This window comes from Aotus nancymaae, unplaced genomic scaffold (assembly GCF_030222135.1).
Source record: "Aotus nancymaae isolate 86718 unplaced genomic scaffold, 86718_ANA_hifiasm-v0.15.2.pri h1tg000010l, whole genome shotgun sequence".
Classification (NCBI taxonomy): Eukaryota; Metazoa; Chordata; class Mammalia; order Primates; family Aotidae; genus Aotus; species Aotus nancymaae.
Window position 1 is genome coordinate 32,149,130 of NW_026988421.1, and position 14,661 is coordinate 32,163,790.

General features: G+C 49.2%; 1 protein-coding gene across 6 annotated transcripts in view; it reads left to right on the top strand.

Moving 5' to 3' along the window:
- Nucleotides 1–14,661, top strand: part of PYROXD2 (pyridine nucleotide-disulphide oxidoreductase domain 2) — a 30,845-nt gene that overhangs the window by 2,633 nt on the left and 13,551 nt on the right. For all 6 annotated transcript variants that reach the window (XM_012439519.2, XM_064373990.1, XM_064373993.1 and 3 more), the window contains exons 2-5: nt 1,305–1,324; nt 4,299–4,392; nt 4,884–4,957; nt 12,066–12,221. In XM_012439519.2, coding sequence (XP_012294942.2) covers nt 1,305–1,324; nt 4,299–4,392; nt 4,884–4,957; nt 12,066–12,221 — 344 coding nt within the window. The remainder of the gene's footprint in view (nt 1–1,304; nt 1,325–4,298; nt 4,393–4,883; nt 4,958–12,065; nt 12,222–14,661) is intronic.

The following is a 14,661-nucleotide window of genomic DNA, read 5'->3' on the forward strand; positions in this document are numbered from 1 at the left end:
TTGGATCCTTGGCCTTAGTCATTTGAGGTCTGCTGTGATTGAACTGGACCCAGTTGCCTGGAAAACTTTGAGTTTTCCGAGATTGATCATCAGCACCAATTAAAAGCAAATAGCTCTCATTTATCTCATCCCTGCCACACTGCAGGGTCCCCGGCACCCTCTGTTTCCCATGTGAAGAAGCTCAAGGCTTAGGCCAGCTGACAACTCTCTGACACATGCCCTGGTAAATAGCAGAGGCTGAGCCGAGCCCAGGACTATCTGCCTTTAGTCTGTTGCATGTGTCTTTGAGAGACGGGAGTTTTCAAACTCAGATTCCATCTGTTCATGAGTCCCAACCGGCAGATTGTTTAAACTTCCTTATGAGCATTTCAAAAGCCCATAAAGATAAAGAGTACATCAAGCAGCACTTTTTAAGATGAACTATAACCAACTAGCTTCTCACATGGTAAGAGTTAATTTTAGCTCATGAAACTTTTGGTTCTGTGAAACACCTGCTGAATAGACTCCTGGGGAGGGGTCTGGGAATTGACATTTACACAACCTTCCAGGTGATTCTGAGCTCATCAGGGCTGGAGAGGCACTCGCTACCCGTGGGCTTGGTGTGGAACATAAGATACCAAAGCCAAATTCAGGGCTCTCAGCCCAAGGTACCCTGAAGCACAGCTAGTCACTCCAGCACATGTTGAAGCTGTCTATGTTTACTGCATGTGGGTGAAACCGTTCATATTTTATTTTTGGAACACTGGGGATTGGCAAAAACAATCCCATGTGAATAAAGCCTTCTAGGGCACCACTGCGCTGATTGTGAACCACAAGTGGGCAAAACAAGCCACGCTTGACAGCAGCTACCCACATGACCAGCACTCCCCTGGATACCAATGATGCCATGTGAGATGGGATGTTGGCACACCAGCATGCCAGCCACCCATTGCTTTTCCTTCTTGCCAAGTCAACCATGCTGCTCCCTCAGATACCGTCACCTGCACCCCCCAAGCGATGGAAGCCCCGGCGATGCTCTCATTGGCCCCTCACTCCAGCAGAGCCACTGACTAAGCTAGGGGAGCAGGACTTATCCAGCCAGGGCAAGAACCAGGGTTTTCTGACTCCTTAGAGATCAGGTATTTCATGGAGTTGAGCTACATGCTGTTCCAACATCTGAGAGCAGGAAGGGGAGGGGAGGAGCCACCAAGGATCTTCATGGGCTTGGGGACGGGGAGCGGTGAGCACACTCCTCAAGGACTGTGTCCGTCTGCCCACCCGCTGAACAGTGATGCTTTCCTTCCCTCTCCCCTGTCTTGTTGCAGGACACAATGGACTGGTGGCTGTGAGTACCTCCCCACTTGATCCCACTTCACTGGCCTCTGGGCGAGTGGCTCTCAGCAGCCTGGGAGGGAGTACGAAGAAGCAGGTGGGATAAGGGCCTCAAGAGAGAAGGAAGAGGCAGGCTAATCGATGGTCTCTGCTCTCCAGCGCTGACCAGGGGCTGGGTGGAATGTGCATCTGCAGCCTGTTGAGGACATCACAGGCTCCTTTCCTCTCCTTCCTCTAATGGGGAAAGATGGTTTCCCCCATGGCCTGTGAGGGAGTCAGGGAGCTTCCAAAAACAAGCTGACAAGGCGGAGAAGCATGTAACCAACACAGCATGGGAGCAGGTGGGAACCAGGGGACTGGGCACCTGGGGCAGGGTGGGGCCCTTGACTCCAGATCACAGGGAGCCCTTGTGTCCAGAGCCCTGTCCTCCCAGCCAGGTCCAGGCCACGTACCACCCTGGAGTACACAGCCACTATGTGGCCAAAGAGTGCCCTGGAGATACTGAGGCGCTCAGCCTAGCAGAAGGGCCAGTGCCCTGTCCCCAGCACAACTGAATTCCAGATCCCAAGCTCAGCTAGGTAGCCCAGAGCTATCCCTAGCCTAAGCTTCTCGAACCTAAGTCCAGGTACCTCCAGGAGGCCACATAAGGTATTCAAGGCCACAAAACAAACATGGAACAGCTTCTTGAAGCAGTTCTAGAATATCAATATGGGGGAAACAATGTGAATGTGCTAATGGACTGATTTAAACCTTAATATCTACCTGATGTGTAAGTTTTACTTGAATATTTTACATGGCTCATTTTGTATTGCAATGGATCAGTAATTTAAAACATTTATTTTATTTTATTAAAAAAAATTTTTTTTTGAGATGGAGTTTTGCTCATCACCCAGGCTAGAGTGCAATGGCATGATCTGAGCTCACTGCAACTTCCGCTTTCTGGGTTCAAGCAATTCTCCTGCTTCAGCCTGCTGAGTAGCTGGGATTACAGGCGCACATCTCCACACCCAGCTAATTTTTTATTTTTAGTAGAGACGGGGTTTCACCGTGTTGGCCAGGCTGGTCTCGAACTCCTGACCTTAGAGGACCCACCCACCTCAGTCTCTCGAAGTACTGAGATTACAGGTGTAAGCCACCATGCCCAGCCTGATTTTATATTAATATAAACAAAGATTCATCTCCCAGCTCTACCACTTTCTATTTGTGAAGATTAAGCTGAGTCACTTAGCCTCTCTGAGTCGAGGTAAAATGGAACAATGGCACCTGCCCTCACAGAGCTGTTGTGAAGGTAATAGATCATTTGCTGCTAGGACCTGGTGCATGCAGCCTTGCACACATGGTGGCTGTTATTATTGGACGTTTCCAGCCCAAGGAAGGCTAGCGCCCATGCCCTTCTGCCAAAGCCCACCAGGAATACACTTGTAGTTAGTCTAGTTGGGTTTCTCGCTCTTTGCAGTGAGGGAAGTCTGCATCAGGGCAACGTCAGGATGCCTCAGTAAGAAGGTGTTAGAAACAACCTAGCACAGGATTCAGGTTTTGGTTGATGATTCGAGGGAAGGCTTGAGAAAATAGGGGTTGCAGTAGATTAGATACTGTCAGGAAGGAGGGACAGCCTGCAACTGGGCAGCTCAAGAAGTCTGATCTGTAGGGAGGGAAGACGAGTGTAAGGAGAGGAGTTATTGATAAAGAAGCAGCAGTCACTCATTTCAGCCAAGACAGGTGTTCGGTGTTTTCTGAATGGTACGGAGACATTGCTATTGTTTGTGCTTGACTCATTGTATCATCGTCTCAGAGAAACCTTGTTTGAGGTTTTCCATCTGTGAGATCGTTCCTGTGTCATAGGAGAATGATGCAGCTTACCTTGCGTGCCAGGCCTCAGCCACTGAGTGACAGCAGCTGTTTCTCAGCCACTGAGTGACAGCAGCCACTGAGTGACACAGTGGGATGTGTTAGGAGGATAGATGGTGGTTTCACACTGTCTGGTTTCATTTCCCAACACCTCTACTCATCAGCACTGTGAGCCTGAGGCAAGCTGTTATGCTCATTGAGCCTCCGTTTTCTCATCTGTAAAGTGGGAGAATCAGTACCTACCTCTTGGCTGGTGGGAAAAATTAAGACGATGTACTCACTGTTTCTGGCACATAATAGTTACCAAGTGAGCTTTTTGAAAAGTCTTTCTCATGACACCATTCCTGCGGTCACACTGGCATCAGTGGTGGTGGAAGGGCCAGCATTTTAGATTGGTAGACTTATGACCAGTTTGGTTCAACAAATAGTTATTGATTTTTCCACTAAGTGCTAGAAAAAAATTAATAGAAATTCTTGCATCATTTGTTCTCCCAAAATAAAGCTCTACTATGAACAGCTTCATTTATGGGGCACATTCTCTGTGCCAGGGACAAAAGTCCGTGTCTAAGGACCAGCTCAGTTCATCCTCACAGCAGCTTTATGAAGTGGGTAAAGTCAGGACTATTTTCATTAGCCCCATTTTTGCACATGAACAAACCGAAGCCAGGTGGATCAGGTACTGAGGCTGCAGCAGCAGAGAGAGAACGAGGGGCTGAACCTGGGCAGAAGGGTCAGCATTCACAAGCTCGACCTCACCATGCTGCGACTGTAGGAGAAATGAGGCTTGCTCCCTGCCTGGAGGAGAGGGACATCCCAGGGCAGGGTGGCAGGAAGCAACGTGAGTCCCCAAGGCACAGGCCGCTAAGGAGGGAAAAGACCACCTTCAGCTGGGAAGTGGAGGGTCAGAACACAGGCATGTCGGATCTTAGAGGACATCTAGGAAAGGCAAGAGTGGAAGGAGAAGCACAGGGAGGGGCATTCCCAGAGGCAGAAACAGCACGAGCAGGTGGGGAGGCCGTGGGTGGGGTGTCATGCTTACTGGCCTAGAGTGAAGACCTTAGTCTGTGGGTCAGCTCCAGGGAGCCTGGACGTTTCAGAGGGATACAGGGAGGGCCCCGTGTGCTGCCCGCTCTTCCCAGGCAGCGTACCTGCAGAGACTGGGGGTGAACACCGCCGTCTTCGAGACACGCCATGTGATCGGGGGTGCAGCTGTCACTGAGGAGATCATCCCAGGTGAGCTCTGATATGGCATGGAGGAGCAGAGGGCGGTGACTCCTGGTGACGGTCTTCATCCCTGGAGACCCTGGTGACTTCATCCCTGGTGACCCTGGTGACTGTCTTCATCCCTGGAGACCCTGGTGACTGTCTTCATCCCTGGTGACCCTGGTGACTGTCTTCATCCCTGGAGACCCTGGTGACTGTCTTCATCCCTGGAGACCCTGGTGACTGTCTTCACCTCTGGTGACCCTGGTGACTGTCTTCATCCCTGGTGACCCTGGTGACGGTCTTCATCCCTGGTGACCCTGGTGACGGTCTTCATCCCTGGTGACCCTGGTGACTGTCTTCATCCCTGGAGACCCTGGTGACTGTCTTCATCCCTGGTGACCCTGGTGACTGTCTTCACCTCTGGTGACCCTGGTGACTGTCTGCATCCCTGCTAACCCTGGTGATGGTCTTCATCCCTGCTGACCCCTGATGATGGTCTTCATCGGATTTGGTTTCAGAGTTTAAGTTCTCCCGCGCATCCTACCTGCTCAGCCTGCTGAGGCCACAGATTTACACTGACCTGGAGCTGAAGGTAGGGTCCCCCTGGCCCAATTGTGGGGAGGAAGGCAGCAGTTTCATCTTCCCAACCTGGGTGGAGGTCCCTTTTTCCATGCCCAAAGTGATGCCCACCCCTGAGGGCTCTCTCTTCCACCCAAGTCTTGTGTATCCCACATGGTCTCCCTGCTGCGTTCCCACAGATGGGTTTTGTCTCATCCATATAGTGTCTTGAAAAGTGTGAAATTTCATACAAAAATAAGACCTCTTTTGAAGAATAGGCTTTGTCACCCTCAGGCCCACTTGGAACACCTGTCTGAAGCCTCGGGTGACTGAGCTTACAGCAGCCTTGGGACATGAGCCCGATTTCTGCCCTCATTCAAGTTTAGAGCTGCTTCCCTCTCCCGGCAGCTCGAGCAGGAAGTGGGGCCCGGGGACTTTCACGTCTTCTGGCTCCCAGGCTGTTTGGAGGGATCCTGAGAGGCTCATCTGGTGCTGTTTGCCTCTCTTAGTCCGCTGACCTTCGTCCACAGCCTTGCCCAAGCCTGGCCCCCATGCTTTCACCTTCTTTCACCCCCACTGTCTTATAAACCACGTCACCACATTCCTGAGGCTGATTGGCTTCTACTTGCTTGGTGCCACTGTCACCCACCACTCAGAGAAAAAGGTTCTTGGTGCCATCTGCACAAGCAGCTGCCACTCACTTTGGCGCCATCTTTGCTCTAAATTCAAAATTTGAAGCTAGTAAGATGTCCAGCGGCTTTCACAGCTCTTTGGCTGCTCTAACTGGTTCATGTAGAGAGTCCATCAAGCCACTGAGACAGAGTATGTGCATCCTGGTACCAGTACTGGATGAAATCCAGCGAGGCCTAGGGGTGGGTCGCTGGCCTTCAGTCCAGTCCAGACCATAGCAGCAGGCAATTTGTAAATGCGCCACTTATTCATAGTGGCAGATGTTGGGGAGCGGGGACCCTCCTTTTGGCAAACTTGATTTATGAGACGAAGAATCACAGAGTAGAGATTTTCACTTGATTATGCTCTTTATTTAAAAAACGTTACTTGTTTGAAATGGTATTTGTCATAGTGTTCCTTCAACTAGAAGCTCCCAAGTGAACTGAGCAGATGCTTTAACCTCTGCCTTGGGCTGCATTAATGGGAGTACGGTGCTGAGATCAAGGGAGAAAGCAGTCCTGCTGCGTGATGTGCAGGACTCGCCCCATCTGGAGAACCTTGTTTTAGCAGGACATTGACAGCCTGGACGGCATCGACAGGAGGGCAACTAAACTCTTTCCAGGAATATTCTCTTTCCAAAACTGTAATGGAGAGCATTTATTTTACCAGTATCACATGCTGGACTATGACCTTCAATGTTCTATCTCAATCGATCCTCACTTGTAAGGCAAGAACCATTTTACAATCAGGGTGCTAAAGTTCAGGGGTTAAGTTCACAGAGCTAGAGAGTGATGGAGAATTCCAGCCAAGGCCTGACTGTCCCCTACTCTTTGTTCTTGAGCCTCTTGTCCTTGTTCAGGCCACTTGGTACTGATACCACTCAGACTGACACATGTGGTCATAGAGCACCCCTGGCAGCTCCAGCCTGGGTGTGCACAGAGGCCGAGACTGGAGCTGCTGGAAACTAGCCAGCTGCGTCTGACTCCCTGCTCCACAGCTCACCAGTTGTGTGATTTCACCAAGTGGTGAAATCACATCTTTTCTTCCTCATCTGTAAGATGGGAATGGTAACAGCACGTGCCTCCTAAGGCTACATCAGCACAGTGTCTGGTGCACAGAAGGGCTCGGTACTTGTTGGTATTATCATCACCCCCATTTGGCACTTGAGAAAACTGAGGCTCCAGAAAGACCCATGTCTGGAGACTCCTCACCCACCCTGCCCCTTACAAGGCTGGACTAAAGTGTGAGGCTTGACTTTGGCGCCTCTGCCCCTCCTCCCCTCCTTAAGCCTAAGCACCCTCCACTGACCTGCTGTGGTCCCCACCAGGGCAGGACCCCAGCGGCCTCCCTGTCCTGGGAATTAGTTTCCATAGCCGTCAATGAGAGCACTGAATTGGATCACTTCCCAGTTCCATCCACCTAGAAAATGAGTGTGCTTTTGCAGCGGCCCCATGCTGGGTGATGGAATCCAGGCTGGAGGGGCAGAGCCTTTGCACTGACAGAGAGGAGGGTATGGAGCGGGGCTTTTCATCCCCATCAGCCAGAAGCCACCTTCCCCACCTCCACCCTGGGCCAGCCTTGACCTCATTGCCAGAGGCAACTCCATCCTCCCTCCCCTCCCTCACTGACCTTCTGGGTCTCATCCTTGTTCATTTTGCTCTTGCTTTTCTCCTGGAAATCTCTCTAAGGTAGAGCTCTCAAACTTGCAGGGCCACAGAGTATGACCCAGTAAACTGCTGGGGAAGTGGAGACTTCCCTGGGTTCTTGCTCACAGGTCTGATTCGTGGCAGTGGTGGGACCCAGAAAAGGTCATTTTTATGGCATTCTCAGGTCATTCTGAAAGAGGAGGCCCCCGGAACACAACTTTGAGAAGCCTACCCTTTAAATCCCTCATATCTCTGGTCCTTTAGACACACACCCTTCACACACCCTTTCCAGCAGTTTCCATCCAGATGGCTGTGCATGCTGAGAACTCTCATGGCACAGTAAATAAAAGAAGGGTTTTGCTTTCATTTTGTTTTGTTTTGTTTTGTTTTTTTTTAAGAAAAAAATTCCATAATCCGAACAAATCTCATGGATATAATCTGATGGTTATTTAACATTCTCCTTCTCATTCAGACTCCGAGTATTAAAACCATTGTTAAAAGAAAAACCCTTACCAAATTAAATTTAACAGAGTTTAATTGAGCAAAGAATGATTCATAAATGGATCAGCCTCCAGAGCCAGAGTATGTTCAGAGTCTCCAGCAGAGCCCCGTGGTGGAAGAAGATTTATAGACAGAACGTGAAAAGTGATGTACAGAAAATGGAACAGAAACAGCCAGATTGGTTACAGCTCAGTTGCTCCCCTTTGATTGGCCAAAACTCAGCGGTTGACACAGGAGTAGGTTACCATCGGTTTACACCTCCTTCTAGGTTATAGTTCACTGTGAACAGAGAAACATTTAGACTGAGCTTAGAGTATTTAAAGAGGCAGCTTTAAGCTAAATTTGATATAGCACCATTAAGAATGACAGAGCCTCCATTTATAAGAGAAAGTCCTGGGATCAAATGAAAAATTATTCATAGTCAATTAGTTATACTTGAAATAACTTTTGGATTCCTCTTAGGTCCCTGATTTGGGGGGTCATTCATTCACTCATTCATTCAGTTCATGTTTCTGAGCACCTGCTGTGGGCCAGACACTGAGAGAAGCCCTTAGGAGTACAGCAGTGAACTAGGAAGGCAAGGACCCTGCTGTTAGGCAGAGAACTTCAGGTAGAGCTAAGTGCCAAGAAGAAAAGAAAAGAAGGCAGGATTAGACAAAGAGAGTGGAGATTCCAGCCTAGATGGTGACCAGGAAGGACATCTTCCTCAAGGAGGCGACATTTGAGCAAGTATTCAAATACCAAGAGGCCACCAGCAGCAGCCATGTGGACATCTGAGCAGAGCGTCCAGTCAGAGGGAAGAAGAGATGAACCCACACAGGCAGGCGTGAGCAGAAGGCATGTCAGTGTGGCCAGAGCACAGGAGTGACAGGCAGAGGGCAGCAGATTGGGGTGGGAGGGTCAGGGGCCACCTCAGGGACTGCATTTTATCCAAGTGCAGCGGAAGCAAGTGGGGTATGTGATCAGGAAGTTCAGTGCTAGGATTTGTGATTTACAAAGGGTCAGCCGACCGGCTGGCTGGTGAGGACTCGGTGGGAACAGGCGGGGTCGCATGCGGACCGCGAGGCCGCTGCAGCAGCACTTCCCAAAATGGCGGCTTGGAGGGACGAGCACAGACGCTGGAGGCAGCGGACCGGATGTCAAGGATGAATGACAAGGAGAGAAACTAAGGATGCCTCCTGGGTGTGAGAGAGTTCACTGCATTAAGAAGAACCAAGCTGGAAGTTTCTCCAGCTTAGAGTCAAACAATGTCTTCATCTCAGGGTTAGGAGGGACCCCAGCGGACTCCTGGCGCCGGCCCCTGCCAGTGTCGGGAATCCCTAGAGTACGCGGAGCCGGGCGAGCCCGCCAGCCTGGAGGCTCCCGTGTGGAGCGACTCCAGCGGTAATTGTTGGAAACGCCTGTTTTGGGTTTCCTCGCGCTTTCCTAAAACCTCTACTCACAGATCTCGTCTGTCTTCTGTGGCCGTACCGTTTTATTCCGTCAGCAGAATACTAACTAACTGCACCGTGTCTGCACGCGGGGGTACAGCGGTGAATAAAATAGACAATACCCCTGACCTCATAGGGCTTACACTCTACTTGGGGAGACAACGAAAACACTAAATATGTGGTTAGCCATGTGGGGACAAGTGCTTTGGAGGAGACTCTTGCAGGGTGAGGGAGCAGGCAGTGCAGGGGAGGCCTGGCTGATGAGGCAGCATTCCCGCCGGGACCTCAAAGCCGTGGGGAGCAGGCCACGGATCTGGAGAAGAAAGTCTCTCGGCAGCAGAAACTGGAGGTAGCACGGGCCCCTTTTGTTTTTATCTGTGCCTCCTTTGAAGAAGTAGATGTACGCTTGGGAAGTTCTGTGTGCTAATCAAATATTTGTAAATCAAATCATATTTTAAATGCATCAAGGGAACTTCCATTTAAAGTGACCCTGGAGTAAATGAGTCTGCAAAGTAAATAAAATGTTCTGATGTGAATAATTTATTTACCTTGTAAGTATAGATTTTCACATAACCATTGCTTTATTGTGTCTTTCTAAATTTTAATTATTTATTTCTGAAGTGGGGCAGTTACAGCCCGGTGCTGAGAGCCGGGTCCTTGGAGTTACAGAGCTGTGGTTTGGAAACCCAGATCTACCTCCCAAAGTGACCTAGGACAAGTTATTTAACTCCTCTGAGCCTCTCTTGTTGCTTTTGTACAATGAGGATAATGAGGCAGCCACGTGCCACATGACACCATGTCGGTCAACGACAGACTATAGACAGTAGTGGTCCCGTAAGCTCACAATGGAGCTGAAAAAGTCCCTGTCCCCCAGTAATGTCATAGTCGCAGTGCAACATGTTACTCATGTATTTGTGGCGATACACCCACTGTGCCGCCATGGTCTAAAATCTAGTACATGTAATTATATACAGCACATGATATTTGATAGTAAATGACTTTGTCACTGGCTAATGTATTTATTATACTATACTTTGTATCACTATTTTAGAGTGTGTTCCTTTTCCTTATTTAACAAATTCACTGTAAAACAGCCTCAGGCAGGTCTGTCAGGAGGTATCCAGCAGAAGGCATTGCTGTCTAGGAGATGACAGCTCCACGTGTGTTACTGTCCCTGGAACCCTGCAGTGGGACAGGATGTGGAGGTGGAAGGGCAGTGATATTGACGATCCTGACCCCATGTAGGCCTAGGCTGATGTGTTTGCATTTTACTTTTTAGCAAAAAAGTTTGAAAAGTAAAAAATAAAAATAAAAATTGTAAAAACAGGAAAAAGCCTATAGAACGAGGATACATAGAAAATATTTTTACGTAGCTGTACGATGTGTTTGTGTTTCAGGCCAAGTGTCTTTTAAAATAATTGAAAAGGTTTTAAAAATTAAAATGTTTATAAAGTTTAAAAGTTGCAATGAGCTAACTTGCTAAAGAGAATGTTTTAATAAATGTAGTGTGGCCTACGTGTGCTGTATTTTTAAAGTGTGCAGGAGCGTACAGCAGTATGCTGGCCTTCACACCCACTCACCACTCACTCACCCAGAGCAGCTTCCGGCCTTGCAGGCTCCATTCACCGCGAGGGCACTATACAGCATCATTTTTTATTTTTTATGCCATATCCTTAATATACCTTTTCTATGTTTGGATATGTTTTAGGGGGTTTGTTTTGTTGAGACAGAGTCTCACTCTGTTGCTAAGCTGGAGTGCGGTGGTGCAATCTTGGATCACTGCAACCTCCGCCTTCTGGGTTCATGCAATTCTCCTGCCTCAGCCTCTCGAGTAGCTGGGATTACAGGCGTGCGCCACTACACCTGGCCTATTTTTGTATTTTTAGTAGAGATGGGGTTTCACCATGTTGGCCAGACTGGTCTCGAACTCCTGACCTCAAGTGATCCTCCTGCCTCAGCCTCCCTTTAAAGTGCTAGGATTACAGGCATGGGCCACTGCATCCAGCCTAGATATGTTTAGATACACCAATACTCACCATCATATTACAGTTGCTTATGGTATTCAGTGCAGTAACATTCTATGCAGGCTTGCAGCAACAGGCTACAGGTGTGTAGTAGGCTATCAGATGTAGGTGTGTGTGGGTACACTATGTGATGCTCAAACTATGATGAAATTGCCTAACAATGCGCTTCTCAGAACATATCCCCGTCGTTAAGTGATGCAAGACTGTTCCATCACATTACAAAGCTGTTGTGGGGTAACCACTGTAAACCCTAGTACAGTCCCTGGCATACAATGAGCGTGACATGGTGTGGTGTGGTATGACGTGGCGTGGTGTTGTGTGTGGTATGACGTGGTATGGTGTAGTGTGTGGTATGATGTGCGGTGTGGTGTGTGGTATGACGTGGTATGGTGTGGTGTGGTATGACATGGTGTGGTATGATGTGGCGTGGTGTAGTTTGGTGTGGTATGATGTGGCGTGATATAGTGTGGTGTGGTATGACGTGGTGTAGTGTGGTGTGGTATGGAATGGTATAGCATTGTATGGTGTGGTAGGGTGTGGTATGGCATGGTGTGTATGGTGTGATGTGAGGTAGTGTGGTATAGTATGAGGTGGTGTGACATGGTGTGGTGGCGTATGGCATGGCATGTGTGGTATGTGTGGTATGGTATAGAATGGTATAGTGTACTGTGGTGTGATACAGTATCGTCTACCATAGGGCACTTGGGCAAGAGGGCTTTTTATAAACATATTTAAAAAACAGACACCAGGGTCATATACTTGGAAACCTGCACACAGGTGACTAAATGGTCACACAGACGCAATCGGAGAAAGGTGACGGGCAGAGACCACTGAACCATTAATATGTTGCCTGTGCTGTTTGTGTGCTGCAGAAACATGGGCTGAGGCTTCATCTTCGAAACCCCCACTCCTTCACCCCCATGCTGGAAGAGGGCACAGGCGGCAAGGTGCCCAGGTCCCTTCTGCTGGGCAGAGACATGGCAGAAAACCAGAAGCAGATCGCCCAGTTCTCCCAGAAGGATGCCCAGGTAGGGAAGGCAACCAGTGACTGAGCTCCTCCTCCCTCAGCAGCCTGGAGATGGGTCTGGTTGGATTGTCCTAGAACAATTGTCCAAAGGCCATGGGCACTGGGTCAAGCCACCCCACATTTCTGAGAGCTCCAGTTGGCGCTAGCTCTTGATCTCAGGCACTGTGAAGAGAAGCAGGTGGAGGATGCCAATTAAGACCAGTAAACTGGGAGGCCCGCACACCTGCGTGTGTATGAGGCCCCTGTCCCAGGGCTGTGCATGCTGAGTTCAAGAGGAAATGCACTGGCGTGTTCTCACACTGGTATGTGCTTCATACACCCCTGCTTTCAGACAGAGTTCCAAGTGTCTGTCCACATGAAAGCCGAAAAGGAGGATGAGGGAAGATCAGAGATAATTAAGGATAAAATGAACTGGATGAGGAACTTAGGACAAGGGAGTTCTAAGTATTCATTCACTGTGGCATCCCAAGGCTCCATCTTGGCTGACCAAGGCAACAAAGTGTCCATGAAGGTGTGCAGGTCTGGTGACAGGAGGAACACAGGACGGATGGGGAATGCACTTCTTTTTCCTTGGGATTGCATTCTAGGAATCTGCTGGGTGGCTTTGTCGAGTTGAGCTGCTGAGTTCCAGAAGGGGCCTGCCATGACTGGTTCTGCAGATATAGAAAGATGATTTGAATGGCCATTTTGTACGAAGCCTGGATACAAGCTGAGGTGTAGCAGTGGAGACATTTTTGTAAGAAGAACCTAGGTTAATAGAACCCATGTGCATTGCTCTTGTGTTAATCTAATTTTGGGTAAAACTTAGAGAACCGCCAACACACAGCCTACATGTCTCTTCAACCAACAGTTTTCAAACCTGGCTGATGATCAGAATCACCTGAGGAGCTTACCCCTTTATTTTGTTATTTTATTTTATTTATTTTTGAGACAGGGTCTCACCCTGTCACCCAGGCTGGAGTGCAGCAGTGCAATCTTGGCTCACTGCACCCTCCACCTCTGGGGCCCAAGCAAGCCTCCTGCCTCAGCCACCTGAGTAGCTGGGATTACAGGCATACACCACCATACCCGGCTAAGTTATTTTTAATTTTTTTGTAGAGACAAAGGTCTCACTATGTTACCCAGGCTGATCTGGAACTCTTGAGCTCAAGCAATCCTTTCACCTCAGCATCCCAAAGTGCTAGGATGACAAGCATGAACCACTGCACCCGGCCTGAGAGGCTTAGCTTTTTAAAAGTGCTTCTCTGGGGGTTCTTTTATGCAGCAAGTTAGAGACCACCATCTGCTTCCTCTCGTCCAAATCCTGCCCATCTCAGATGCACTTGAAGAGATTGGGCATAAGGCCAGGTCCCCGGGCCTGCAGGTCACTAGCTGTGGCCCTACACTCTAGCGACCACACACGCAGGAGGCAAGGGCCCATTTCCCATCATGGAAAGTGAGGAGCTTGATTTCTGGTTTTGTCTTTTCATGCTGTCATATTAAAGGCCTGCTTAGAGGAAGCTGTTTCACTTCATTTTTACCAAGACATCTCAAATGTATTTTAACATGGGACTTTTCTTTATGTAACACTGATTAAAAAGCCATGGATATGTCCGTGGGTACACATGGACCAAAATGCAACATTCAGGGCTAAGAAGAATCAGGTGGGGCCTCCAGTAGCACAGGCATCTATCATTGCTCCTATGCCCACCAGGGAAGGAGGGGTGGGTGTCAGAAACCAGGCTTCCAAAAGTGGATTCTGACATGGGAGCTTGTGGGGTGAGAGGGGGCAGGCTTCTGTGACTGCAGGTGATGAGACAGTGTGGGAGACCTACAGACTAGAAAAGAATACAGGCAAAGAGGCCTAACTTCCACCAGTAATATATGAAAGGACGGAAAGACAGACTAGGTGCGGCGGCTCACACGTATAATCCCAGCACCTTGGGAGGCTGAGGCGGGCAGATCACTTGCGGTCAGAAGTTAGTGACCAGCCTGGCCAACATGGTGAAACTCTGTCTCTACTAAAAATACAAAAATTAGCCGGCATGGTGGCATATGCCTATAATCCCAGCTACTCAGGAGGCTGAGGCAGGAGAATCATTTGAACCCGGGAGGCAGAGGTTGCAGTGAGCTGAGATCACACCACTGCACTCCAGCCTGGGTGATAGAGCGAGACTCTGTCTCAAAAAAAAGGACAGAAGGAAGAAACTTGTAAGTGATTTCATGGTTTATCGCAGAGACCACACTCTAGGATTCTTGCCAGTTTTCTGTGGGTGACACTTTGTGTTGGCCAGCATTAGCTCCTTGTCCCTGTCACCACTCCTGGTGGCTCTCCCGTTGCACAGGGTCTCCCTGACCCCCCACCCCCACCCCATGCACTCTTCCTGGTGTTGATGTTAACCCAGAGACCTGGAACTGGGGAAGCTCAACAGAGCCAAAGCTGAGCCACAGCAGGGAATGAG